The 14,820-nt window shown below is 32.0% G+C and overlaps 1 protein-coding gene across 1 annotated transcript; it reads right to left on the minus strand.

Annotated features, from left to right (window-relative positions):
• Window positions 1–1,771: 1,771 nt before the first annotated feature.
• On the minus strand, window positions 1,772–8,090 carry LOC133198021 (failed axon connections homolog). Its single transcript, XM_061334169.1, has 6 exons — window positions 7,952–8,090; window positions 5,447–5,570; window positions 5,043–5,245; window positions 4,004–4,200; window positions 3,775–3,891; window positions 1,772–3,626 (listed from the first exon to the last, which is right to left on the minus strand). The coding sequence occupies exons 1-6, from the start codon at window positions 8,059–8,061 to the stop codon at window positions 3,523–3,525; spliced, it is 855 nt and encodes a 284-aa protein (XP_061190153.1). The 5' UTR covers window positions 8,062–8,090; the 3' UTR covers window positions 1,772–3,522.
• Between the last annotated feature and the right edge of the window lie 6,730 nt (window positions 8,091–14,820).

Consider the following 14,820-nt stretch of genomic DNA (forward strand, 5'->3'; position numbering starts at 1 on the left):
TCAGAAAGTGTTTCTTGCATAATAAGTCCTATTTCTGATTGTTTATAACCTCTTTTTTCAAGATGAGTTTTGATATCTTTAAAAAATATTTTGTAGTATTTTTCAGATGTCTGGTACATTCTCCTTTAATTAGGCCCTTGAAAACTGATGGGCTATGAGCACTTTGCCTGTGCAGGTATTGGAAGCTGTTAGTATGTTTGATATATTAGCGAATGTCTAAACGCTGGCTATCTGAGAATCTTGTTCCTTTGTTAATGGCATCGTCTAAATAATTGGCACTGGTGTGAGATATTTCATAAGTTAATTTCAAATATTTATGACAAGAGTTCCCTATGTCAAAGAATTCTTTAATTTCATACGGGCTTCCATTAAATACAATAAAGCCGTCATCTCTAAATCTGCCGTGATAAATAAGTTTGTCGGCATGTTGAAATTTAAATATTACATCATCAGTGATGTCTTTCATAGGTATATCTGTAATTTCTGGTGACGGGCATGCTCCCATCGCCGCGCCTATAATTTGTTTGTAGTATCGTCCGTTGAACTCGAAAAAAATATTTTCAAGTATACATCTGAGAAAGAAAATAAGATCAGAGCTGCAAGGTCGAGGTATTTCTAGTTCAGAATTCTCTGCTATGTATGCTATCTCCATAAAATGTCGTAATTCATCAAATTCCATATTGGTGTACATGCTGGTCACATCATAAATAACCATGATGGCATTATCAGGTACAATCAGAGATTCGATTTTTTGTATAAAATCCGACTTGTCTTTGATGTATGAATTTTCTTTCTGAAGAATGGGCACAAGGAAATGATCACAGAAGTAACCTATATTTACCGTTGGTGTGCCGCATTGAAAGATAATTGGCCGACCAGGTGAAATTTTTCGGAGGCTGCCTTTTAAAAGTGCATCAAGCACTTGTTTATCTATTTGATGTATTTTAGGGAGCAAATACAGACTCCCACTTTTCAAATTGACATTTTTGTTTGTGCTTAAAAACCGATAGGTTTCCTTGTCTAAAGGTTTTGTTTTGATACATCTCATAAACTTTAGACTGGATGCTCTGATGTAGAGCTTCTAAATCAGGTTTTTCTATCGACATAATGGGTAGAATCGAGTTGTCTCATACCTTCTGAGATATATTGATCTCTGTCCATTACAAAAACTGTGTTGCTTTTGTCTGCCTTTTTAAATACAGTCCCAAGATTACTTTTCAATGAAACAAATGCTTCCCTCTCATATCTTCAAAACGTTTAATTGGCATTGATGTTAATTCGAATTTGGTCTTATCAATATACTTTTCTAATGCATCACATGTGTGTTCTGGTATGTAACCTGAGCGTTTTCTAAAAGGATGCATTAAGTTGTCATCTGAATTGCTAAACAAATATTTGCATCTTAATTTTCGTGCAAATTCGTCAAAATCTCTAAGTACAATGTTTTTAGCATTATAAGACTTAGGACTTGGTATCTATTTTGGTCCTTTACTTAGAAAAGAATGTTCAGCACGCGTCAAACAATGTTTTGACAAGTTTAAAACTTGCAACTCGGTTTTCTTAAAATTCGTCAGCTGCAAGTTACGAGCAGAGATAGATCGTACTCGTAAAAGAGCCTTTTTGGATTTCTTTTCTCTTTTAAAACGTCTACCCATTTTGCTTGTCAAATGGATAGAGCGTGTAAGAGGAAGAAAAAATAAACATCAATGCCAGTCTGTATGTAGCGCATGTGCAAACTTGGACAACCCTACAATGTTTCAAACCAGTATGATTGGAGCAAATACACAGATTTAATCATGTTGAAAAACAGTGTAAACAGGCTAATATGATAGAACAATGACATTAAATAAGTTCAATTAAGAGTCCATAAAAACAATACAAAAATCGTATTTTTCCTTAATGAGATGAATTGCATAATGCGACAGGTTCCAACTTCTTTCAGTACCAAATTTTATATATACACTACTAAACTACCCTTTTTTGACTATACTGCGCAGGCCTTTATGTGACCTTTAAAATCTAGGCGCCAACTGGCTTCTAATCAAAAATTATTAGTCGCCAATGCAAATTTTTAGTCTCCAGGTAAATTTTCCCTGAAGCTTTAATTTAAAAACTGATATTAGTGAATATATAGAGTTAAGTCTATTGCTAACTTTTAAACTTCTTTTTTCTCATAATAAAAAATTGAAAATATTTATAGCTCAGTAATTTGACGATCATCAAGTCAATTTAAAATGGTCGCCAATTTGGCGACTAATAGAAAAATTTTAGGCGCCAAACATAATTTTTAGGCGCCATGGCGACTAAATAAGTCGCCAATTAGACCCCTGCTGCAATGAAAAGTGAGGGGGGGGGGGTGGTCAGGCCTTTCACGAACATTTTCAATAGTAAAATGCTATGTTTGGAAAAAAAACTGTCCCCCCCCCCCCCGATGCTACGTGCCTGGAGCTATACTTGGTTTGATAACTTTAATTATTTAAATAAGGCTTATAATTTCGGTGCCTCATTCCACGAAATGTTCCTTGTCCCCTAGGGCGCCTGTAAGTTGTAGGCTCGTGACTGGGTGTGTCTCGAGTTGAAGATGATTATCCGGTGTGTAAATTATCCCGGAAAAGTTCCAAGGCCTTTAACTATATTCACATCATCGTAATGACGTGTCCAGTAGGACTATAGCTGTAGAGGATGGGACATATAAGTTCAAAAAACTTTAAGGAACAGACAGATGTCTTGACTTAGACTTAATTTGGAGGCTTAAAGATGCCTATGATTGGAATCATCCACAATCACGAAAACCAGCCTTTATTCTGGTGCATGTTGAAGAATCTAAGTACAGACTTTCTGTAGCCTTTTCAAATAGACCATATAAAGCTTTCAAAGTTTGGTACATATATGATGCAGACCTACTAAGGAAGAAGTGATTCAAAAGATACATCAAAAAAAATCTGAAGGATTATTGTAAGACCGATGTCCATGACTTAGTACGTCTCTGCGTTTTGTTAAAACGTCCCATCACATTCATGTTGTTACACTGTGGACTTGAAATTTAAGATTTCTAACACTGTCTATATTGTCATTGCAACCATACGGAAATATGGAATAGCAGGTCTAGTTTCCTATATTCCAGTATTCTATTCGTTGTCTATGGAAAGATGGACAGGCAAACAATGAAAAACAACATTGTGAAAATATTGAATAAATTTAGAAAACTTTTAAAAATTTCGTAAACTTTCACATTTTTACCAATTTTTTTTGAAACACTGGACATATATTTAAAAAAAAAATGATATAAATCATCTACTTGTAACGTAGGGGAAAAAATCTGCATTCTTTAAAATTCTTCAGATCTTCCCTATCTACTTTAAATATGAAATTTAGGACACTTAGGACTATGGTTCAGAATCTTGCTCCTTTGTTGGAACTGTGCATTATTCCGTGTGGACGATGAATGACTCATATGTGAATTTTGTGTCATGGTTAGAAAAATTATGTAAACAAATTTCTCTCAATCTCTATCTTTCGCCTTCATTTAGTGGCCTTCTTTATCCCACCGTGTGTAATACAGTCATCCCAATCTGGCCAGAATTCTGCCTTCATCCTCTTACAGTAATTACAGAGATTTTCGAACTCTGAAATTAAAGACAAAAAAGTATAAATTACAAAAAAAATAATAAAGATAATAACGAAAAATAAAATAAAATTATTAAAACTATTTATTTAAAATATACTAATACATGTATATCAAAGTAGCCTTAATATGGAATTTTCTTCCCTTACTTTTGAATTCCTCTTCTACAAATGGACCAAATCCATGCCAATAACCCTGGGATAGAATTCCAAATACAGCACAGTCCGCCTGACAAGCCTTCTCTCCGAGCAAAAACTTTTTCTTTCCTAAATTAAAACGTGTATAATACCAAATAAAGCACCTTATTCAAGCAAATTTGACAATTTTGAAATTATTTATTAACACGTAAATAAAACACAATGATTTAATTTCACATACCTAAGAAAGAAGAGAAGTGCTGAAGGCATTCAATAATGAGTGTCTGGACCTCCTCTTGAGAATGGCGACCTATTCCTTGCGCATGGGTTTGTTCTTTTGCGCGACGTTTCCCAATTATTCTGATTATCCAAGGAACTTTGACATATTTAAAAAATTCTTCTCCTTCGTCGTGCACATAACGTTGTAGAAATAGTGCCCTGGGTTAAAAATGAAAACTTTTTTGAATGATATATTTGTTTGTTTGTTGTTTACCGTCCCTCTCGAGAATTTTTCACTCATATGGAGACGCCATATCTTGCCGGTGGAGAGCTGCAAATTTTGACCTATACTCAGCACTCAGGGCCATTGATCAGTGAAGGATCTTTTTCGTGCCAGCACCTACTGCGATACTGCGACATGGGACCTCGGTTTATACGGTCTCATCTAAAGGACCGGTCTCTACGTCCCACAGTGGGATTCGAACCCGCGACGTAAGGATCTGCGACTCTACAGCAAACGCTCTAACCACTGACCCACGCGGACGACTATTGAATAATATAGATTCTTCCAATGTCACTAACGTATTAGTCACATAAAAATTATCCTCTGGAATATAATTATAGTCAACACATATACCAGAATTATATCCATTAAACACAGTTTTCTTCCGTATCAAAAATTCTAAATGTATACTCTATATTTCTTTGTTACGTTAAAAGAGAATAGTCAAGTATCAATCACATTCACTGTACAAAAATAAATACATTACAATAGGAAAAAATTATTGCACTTTCTCGAATAATCAAAGTGAGTTTCAAAATTTAATATACATGTATATGTATGTATTATTATAGTTCGTCATTTCCACAAACCCCAACACCTCCCCCCTCAATTCCCCACTTTTTGGCACCTTCCAAAGGCTTGGAAAATGGATAAGATGTAAATGTGTTTGAAAAAATACTGAAAACAAGTTGCTGAAATCTTAGATTACTAAAATTAAAAAAAAAATTAAGCAAGGTTAGAACTGAGAGATGATATAGATTCTCGTCTCTACAATTACCAGAAGAAATACTCCTCAGCCACTTTTTGAAAAGAATAAGCTATGGCCTTTTCTTCATCTGTGAGTTCTTTGTCCAGATCTATGTTGAGTGTTTTATTAATGAACTTGATACAAAATTCTGAATCTGCCACCTTCTCTCCATTGTATTCAATCCACGTCAACTTTCCCTTGGAACTTCTGTTGAAAGCACTGTCGAATTCATTCTGGTTTAAATTCAATATTAAACATTTTATTTAACATAAAAATATGTATTTAATGATTCAATTAATTGACAACAGTTTTTATCAAGACTAAATAGACACATTGACGTTTTTGTTTCAGATAAACATAATCATATATCATTAGTCTTGATTCTGACCTTACAAAAAATTAACTTCAACTTATTTTCATACTCAACATCAAACCTGATATGGAATTTTTGCCATCCTCAAATACGTCTCCAGTTTTACAGCAAACGGAGTTAGACTAGGAGCAAATGGACCTCTTGGTATTGTGTGGTGAATTACTGTGTCTTTTGGATAAGTTTTCCTAATAACGCCAAAAAAAAAAAAAATTAATTAATAGTTTCTCAGGCACCGCCGCCTCAGGTCAATCACTGCCGCATTGATCAATTTTATTAGTATATTGAAAAAGGAGATAACTCAATTTTCTATTTCTCAAGTTGAAAAAGAAAATTGAGCTATTCCCCTTTTCATAGTGCTAATAGATAGAACGTTTATATTAATTCTTGTTAATACAGTATTTTTATTTTATGAATTAACTTTGTTTGGAATAATATTATTAAAGTTGAATACATATTATAATTAATGAGAGAACAAAAAAGTAAGAATCAGTTGATATCAGCATTTTGTTGAACGACTGAGAAACTATTAATTAATTTTTATGGCCTAAAAACACACAAAGATACAGTCATAATATGCTGTTGATATGATTTTCACTCCATTCGAGTCCTTTCATATATATTGTTCATGTACATATAAAATATTGATAAAGATTTGTGACTCATGCATGCATAGAGCGCGAAATAAAAAAAAAGATAATACCCGAGGTAAACTTAACTAATGTAAGGCTAATGCAAGGCTATCAGTATGGCATGTCAAACATTGAATATTTAAACTTTTTATCATTTGTATTGAAAAAATTCTTATTTGCATTGTATATTTTTTATTTGTATTTTATACTTTTCATTTGTATTTGATAATTTTCCATTAGAAGTCTATATTTTTCATTTGTGTTGTAAAAATTTTAATTTGTATTATATATTTTCATTTGTATTTTATAATTTTTCATTTATATTTTGCAATTTTTCATTTGTATTCTATATTTTTTATTTGTCTTGTAAAATATTTTATTTGTATTGTTACAGTATGCAATAATTTTTCATTTGTATTGTGTCCGAGGGATTGTTTGTTTCGCTATGAAGAATTTCATTGTCAAATTTTAGCCTGTATCGTGTTAAAAACAATCAAGATGTTTTGGATTCTTAAAGCAAATTGGGCCCCTATTTGCATGTAAGGGGACGACCATTTGACTCTGAGAAGGGGTGGGGATGGCTGGCAGATTTTGGAAATGTTGAAAATAAATAAAGAACTAATCCGTCCTCCATGTGGAAGAGAATAATAATCTGACATTGACTGGTGGCACTTATCCCTTCCTCCCCCACGAAATAGTGTTTTCGGGTTTTCGCAGATTTCTTTTCTTTTTTTCGTCCCTAATTGTGCTTGTAATTTTTCCAGGGAAGAAAATAAATTACCTGTCCCTGGCCATCTTGGAAATAAATATTCTGTTCTGATAGGGGGTGAAAATAAATAATCTGACTGGACAATATATCCCAGTCCCAGAACGTCCCCTAACATGCATGTACGCAAATAGCACAGTTTGTGTTGAGCACCAGGGACATCTCGTTCATTTTCAACACAATGCAGACTAAAACTTGACTAATGTAATTCTTTGTAACGAAACAATAAGCATTCCCTCGGATACAATACAAATGAAAATTTATTGCATACAAATAAAAAATATCATAAAAGACATTTAAAAAATACAATATAAATTTAAAAAATTACAATGCAAATAGAAAATATAGAATAAAAATAAAAACATAAAATCAAATTAAAAAAAAATAAAAGCAAAATTACAATACAAATAGAAAATATGGAATATAAATAAAAAATATACAATACAAATGAAATTTTACTATACAAATGTAAAAATATACAATACTAATGGAGAACAAATAAAATACAAATGGAAAATATAAAAAAAAACTAATGGGAAAATATAGAATACAAATTAAAAAATACAATTAAAAAAATACATTACAATTTGAAAAAATAAAATATTGCAACCTTACGTGCCATTCTATCACCTTGAAATAAAGAGCTGTATTATCGATAAAAATCTGTATAAAAGGATTGAGACACAGAATGCATCATTTATTCCCAAAAGAGAAATTTATTCATAAATTTTTTTGGCCCCCTAACGTTGTCACCTCTGCTCTCCCGTGCTGTCGCCCAAGCAGGTTTGGTCTTATCATGCAGTACAACAACACAAACGTACATGTATATTATTATTATTATGCACATTCACTGATCAACAAATTGCACCCTCCTTATTGTTCTAACTTCTGCATTTACGGATGAAGGTATATATGTATAAAATTTAGAACCTTTCAGTAAATTCAAATTTAGAACATGACATTATTTCAAGTTGCCCATCAACATAATACTAGAAATGCATTTACTTTTCACACTCATTAAGTAGTTAAGGTTAACTATAGGTTGCAAATTAAAAAAAAAAAATAATTACTCATTACAAACAAAGTTATTGAATAATGCAGTAAAAACTTTGACCCCCTTGGCTTTCCATACATTGAACGACGTAGTTTATGTAGTTTATATATAACCTACTTAATTTTCTTCTTGCACCTCCTATACACAGCTATGACAGTAATTCCGATAACAGTAGCCACACATATCTCCTTAAGATGAACAACCACGAACGCCTTCACGTCTTCCATTGCACTGCTTATTTTACTTGACGATCATGTACAATCTTTTTTTACTCTGATAAAAGTTCAAGGTCAGAAAAGTAAATCCGGTTTGATGTGCATGGCTTTAATTTTTTTTTTTTTTTACTGACGGCTAATCAATATAAACTTCCTCGGACGTTGATGTCTAAAAAGCTATAAAACTTTTTCTAAATATATATATATTTTTTTGTATTTCTTCCATGCTTTATTTCATTTAGACTAGGATTTTTTTTATTTTTTCCCAAAATATATTTAGAAGATGTGTCACACTATGGCTAGGACTTTGATTAAGTATAGACAAAAATTACGGCCAGGGGTCTAGGGGCAGCCTAAGGCCGACCCAGCTGGTCAAGGGCAGCGCCCTGGTAGGGCCGGGTTCAGGGTGCGAAGCTCCCCGACGGAAAATGGATTTCACAATTTTGACAACCCTGGGCGATAAATTCTGAGCATATATAAAAGTAAAAATAACAAAGCAGTAAATAACGAATGGTTCGACCAAGATCTAAATTAGAGAAGAAAAGTATTAAGTGAAAAAGTATATATAAATCCTTTCAAGATTTCCCAAAAAATCCACCACAAGCAGTTGCTACGATAAATTCATTAAAGAATATGCTAAATTAAGAAAATACAAAAAAGAGAATTCAGCCAAATCAAACTTGACAGGTTAGACCAACTTTATGAAAATAACGCTAGAGAGTATTTGAAGGTAGTAAATTCTTTTCGAGAACTTAAGGACGAGAAAGATCGACAGACATGAAAAATTCATTGATGATAACACTTGGCTAGATTATTCCAATTCCTTGACGAAAGTACCAGAAAAAATTGAAGATAGTTTTATAAACAATGAAAACAACATCTTGAAAATAAAAAAAAATTATTAACTGCATACTTCTTTCACCGAATTAGATTTTGAAATATCCTCTGTAGAAATTCAAAACGTTATGATATCCTTAAAGTCTGCAAAAAACCCGGAATTAGAAAATTTCACTAACGAAATGTTGAGAGGATCACTTACATACTTAGACACTTTCTTGAATTATTTTACACAATATTTAATACTGGCATATATCCAAATAAATATGTAGAAGGATACACAACATCCATATCTAAATCTGAAAATCCATGGGTCCCACAATATTATAGAGGGATAATAATTACAAATAGCAATTGAAAACTTTTTTACACTATCTTAACTTATAGGCTTTATGCATTTTTGACTGAAAACAATATCATACATGAAAGCAAAATTGGTTTTTCAAAATCATCAAGAACCTTAGACCGTTTATTTGTTTAAAGTGCCTCATTAGATAAATATATCAATTACAAGAGCAAACACTTAAATGTCTGTTTTGTGGACTTCACAAAGCTTTCGATAGAGTTATCCGCGAAAATATAAAGTTAAACCTTCTTCAGTTCAATATCTTCTTGCCCGATCATAACAATGAACACACGGCGGATGTGACAGGTCGACAGGGGATGCATACTCCTTCGTGGCACCTGATCCCACTTCTGATGTTTTAGAGGTCCGTGTTTGTTCTGCTCTAAACTTGTATTGCTTCAATGGACTTTTGAGTTTGATTACTGTTCGTTATCTCCATATTTCACTACAGTATAGTATGTAACATGTATAGCTGTAACATTCGAAATATAAGATCGAAAACAAACTTACAAGCCCTTATTCACCAGAACTTTGCGTACGCAAAGAGGGTGTGTTAAGTTCAAAAATAATTAAAATATTCCTTAATGATCTCTCAACCCTACTTGTACAAGACAACACATGAACTAATAGTATCTCTTTATCGGAAAAGAAAATACAGCTCTTCTATATACAGATGACCCTGCTTTGATATCTGACAACCTAACTGAACTGCAAAACAAATTAAATTTATTGAATGAATTCTGTGATAAGTGGCGTCTAGAAGTAAATTAAAACAAAGCAAAAATAATTATTTTTCAACAAAAGTGGTCGTCTAATTCAAGAATCTTTTTTATTCTTGGAAACACAGAAATCATATAAATATCTAAGAATAGTACTATGTTCATTTGGCTACATAAAGGAAGATAAAGAAATATTATTTAAAAAAAATAACTTAATTTAAAAAAAAAAAATTTAAAAAAGCGTTTAAAACCTCCATCAACCTCCACAAAGATATGAAATCAGCAGATCTATCGATTAAAACTCAGCTACACCTATTTGACCACTTAATCAAACAGTATCCCTTTACAGTTGTGAAGTTTGGGGGCATGGTATATTAATGCAGCCTTGAATAAAATACTGACATATATGATGTATGTATTTAGGCTGAGATGTAGAAAAATTGACAATTTATTCTTGGTGCTGGTAAAAATAGTACAAATATTACTATCCTGTCTGAACTTGGTAGATAACCAATGTATTGTTCAATCATCTTTAGTTTATTTTCCTATTGGCATAGATTAGAAGACATGCCAGAATCTACTTTATTACAGTGTGTATATAATGAATGTAAAAATCATTAAATTCAATCTGACATCAATAACTATTATAACTTGAATTTTTATGTAACAAATTTGACCTCTATTTTACTTTTTTATAAATGATTTTGCAGCAAAAACTTTCAATCTAAAAAGTATCTCTGAGTAATGATGAACCTTAACTTTAAAAATGATAATTTCCTTTGAAACAAATTACTAAAACATTTATAAAATTTAAAGTACTTTATTTGTTTACAAGTCACAAGGACAAATATTTCTAGTTATACTTCGTAATGCATGAACTTTTAATTACAGTATTCAATCACTGCTAGATGCGACCAGTTTTTTTTTCAATTTTTGAAACAATATTTCAATTTTCTTTTATTTAACAAAGTATGTGTGGGAGGGTGGATGTGAATGCGACGAAGAAAATTAAAGCCTTTGAGTGAGTGAAAAGTGTATTTGAATTGAATGCATGAATACCTGTTCCTCAGGTATTCAACCTTTAAATATTGACCAATAGCTACGGCCGCTTTTAATAGCACATTATAAACAATAGCCTGTATTCTTTGAACATATGATAAATTCATTTCAAAACTGGCTCAAAGAGCGCCCTCTTAAGTCTGTCATAGGTAAGGGTAAACTGTTCTTCAAAAACTGATTTAAGAATCAATACACACAAAGAAGGTGACATTAAAAAATCTTATTTATGTCTTCAATTATTATTTGAGTTTTCACATCAATATAAAATGCATAGACAGACAAACATACAAGCAATCGGAGGATATGCGATTTTCTCTTTATCAACACATTCAGTGTAAAAGTTGAAATAGTAAATTTGTGATGAAGACTGTTTAAGTGATCAATGTCCAGATGACAAAAATATTGAGGTATTTCTTTCAAAGTGACGTACTTTTGTATATATAAAATATATCTGGTAATAAACTAAACCATATAACCCCAAAAATGTATAGGTTTCTTCCACTGGCAGGAAAGAATACTGTCTTGTACAAAATTTGGAAAATTTTTTTGGAAAGTGTTTGAGATATCATTTCACAACAAAAGTATTCATGGAATATTATACATTCAAATATACATAGAGAAAGTCTGACAAAGCTAATATGATACAAAATTCATACCGGTGTCTTCCTCTCCCAGGAAATTTATTTGTACAAAATTTGAAAATGTTTTGTAAAAAAGTCTTAGTGATATTGTGTCAAAACGAAATTACTCATGGATATATATTCGTACATACATGTACATGTATATAGAGACAATCAAACGAATATGATCCCTAAATCTACCTGTATCTTCCTTTCATAGGAAAGTATATTTGTACTATTTTTGAAAAAAATGTTTTAGATATCATCTCACAATGAAAGCCGCCAAAATATGGCTAAAATATTGTTGACTCAGCATTAAGCAATAATTAATCAATCACAATGAAAGTATATATGGATATATATATTTGGACATACATGGAGACAGACGGAAAAATCCATATGATCCAAAGCGTATTTTAGGTGTCTTCCTCTCATTTCTTATTTGTACAAAATTCGAAAATGTTTCGTAGAAAAGTCTTTGTGACACTGTGTCACAACGAAAGTACTCATGAATACATACCGGTATTGAAACAACATGTACAGAGAGACAAAGTGATATAACCCCAAAATCTACATGTCCTCCTTTCATAAAAAGTACTTCTGTGCGAGATTTGGATAAGTTTTAATGAAAGTCTTTAAGATATCGTTTCAAAATGTGAGTAATCATGGATATCTATTCTGACATATACATAGAGACAGATGGACAAAGCCAGTATGATCCAAAATGTATACTAGTACTTGGTGTCTTCCTCTCATAGGAATTTTTATTTGTACTATATTTGGAAACTTTTCATAGAAAAGTCTTTGTGACATTGAGTCACAACGAAAATATGAACATAGAGACGGGCAATATGACCCCAAAATTTACAGGTGTCTTTCTCTCATAGGAAAATGTATTTGTACAGAATTTGGAATTTTTTAAAAACGTTTTTAAGTGTAATTCACCATGAAAGTACATTTATTTGTGGATATACATTGGGACATACATAGAGACAGACAGACAAAGTCTATATGATCCAATTTGTATAATAGGTGTCTTCCTCTCAAAGAAAATTTGGAATCATTTCATAGGAAAGTCTTTGTGACATTGTGTCAAAACGAAACTATCAATGGGTATATATTAAATTTTTGACATACATGTACATAGAAACAAAGAGATATGACTCCAAAATGTACATGTGTCTTCTTTTCATAGGAAGGTATATTTGTACAAATGGTAATGCTTTTTAAAGTGTTTTAGATATCATTTCTCAATGAAAGTATTTATGAATATACGTTCGCACATATATAGAGACAGACAGACAAAGCCTATATGATAAAAATTGTATACTAGACCCCAAGACCATAAACTGAGAATAGTTTGATTTTTAATATCTTGAGTTTTCTTTAATGTATTTGCTTAAAAATTTGCAATTTTATATAACATTTTAATTCAAATATATATTATGAAAATTTTGTTTCAATATCAAAATTATTTCAAAAGTTATATTGGTTTGAAATAAGTCTGACTTAAGTTGACTTAAGTCTATTCTTAGTTTATGGTCTTGGGGCCAGACCCCGGGATCATGAAACATCTTAAGCTTAAGTCAAAATCTTTATGTTCTATTTAGTTTTTGTAAAAGTCAATCAGAACAAAATTAAAATGTTTTTCAATATCGCTTTACAAAAGTGTTGTTGTCTGCAAATTTAGCGATAAATTCAATAATTAGTAAACATTTTACAGGTGATTGAAAATTTGACTTAAGTCTAAGTCTGTTTCATGATCCTGGGGCCAGGTGTCTTCCTCTCAAAGGAATCTTATTTGTACAAAATTTGGAATCATTTCGAAGAAAAATCTTTATGACATTGTTTCACAACGAAAATATCAATGGATATATATTAAGACAAACATGTGCATAAAACATTAGAGATATAAATCAAAATTGTACATGTGTCTTCCTTTCAAACGAAAGCATGTTTGTAAAAAGATAATTGGAAATGTTTTCTGTTTTGGAAAATGTTTGAGATATTTATGCATATACATTCAGATATACTTACAGACAGATGGACAATACCTATATGCTCCCTACTCAGTGACCCTGAATGCCAAGTATAGATCTAATTTTGCAGTCTTCAAATGGCAAGTGGTGAAGTCTACATACGAATGATAAATTCTCGAGATGGACATTATAACAACAAATAAAAACAAAATCAATTTTATTCAAATCATGACTCCAGGGGTAGGGTTGGACCACAATGGGTGATAAAAGTTTTACATAGAAATATATAAAGAAAATATTTAAAAATCTTCTCAAAAACCAAACAGATGTAGCACCGGCGCACCCCCCCCCCCCACTCCCCCGCCTAGTGTTTTGATTTTTTTCTACTTTGGTAAATTCTCTTTGTTTAACTTGTATATACTCTTAATTTAGTCCAAAGGTATTTTATAATTAAATGATTTACTTAACATATACAGTAAAACAACTTTACATATAAATGACTTTTTAAATTTTTTGAACCGCCCGCATCCCCCCCCCCCTCCCTTTCCGTTCTGAAATTTCTTGATCCACCAATGAGAACAGCAGTAGGCCCGTGGTAAGTGATGTTTATATGTTTAACATCCTTAGGTAGCGCAGATTCAAGTATCTTCAAATCAAACCGGGTCTAGGGCGGGTCCACAATAGGCGATCAAAGTTTTACAAAGGAATATATGGGAATGTTCTTTAAAAATCATCTTCTTAAAAACATCAAAGCAATGATAATTAAAGTCACATTTATTTGGATTAATTGATTGACTATTATTGTGTAACGCCGAGTCGGCAATATTTCGGCCATATTTCGGTGATCAATTAAGTGTATATGACCATTGTAGAAGTTTTTGGTTTCTCTGACCATATTTATATGGATCATTGCATTGCATTGTCATGCAACATGTTCTGATGGACGACAATATGCGCAGAGAGGGTAGGTACACATTGTCGCCGGCGACAAAATGAACAGGACCACTCTCTACTATCGGCTCATACATTCACCTCTGTCGTTGGCTCGCGTATATCACAGTGATAAGCACGAGAAATAGTGTGTTTGTTTAAATTCATTTTAATTAAATGCCTGCACAAATGTTTCTCTTTTAAGGTAGATATTTACTAAGTATATCTAGAACTATTTTTTTAATTTGAAATAACCCTTGGAATGTCATGTTTTTACGTTT

Source organism: Saccostrea echinata, unplaced genomic scaffold, assembly GCF_033153115.1.
Source record: "Saccostrea echinata isolate AGI-Se365-2 ecotype Australia unplaced genomic scaffold, CSIRO_AGI_Sech_v1 ptg000032l, whole genome shotgun sequence".
In the NCBI taxonomy this organism is placed as follows: Eukaryota; Metazoa; Mollusca; class Bivalvia; order Ostreida; family Ostreidae; genus Saccostrea; species Saccostrea echinata.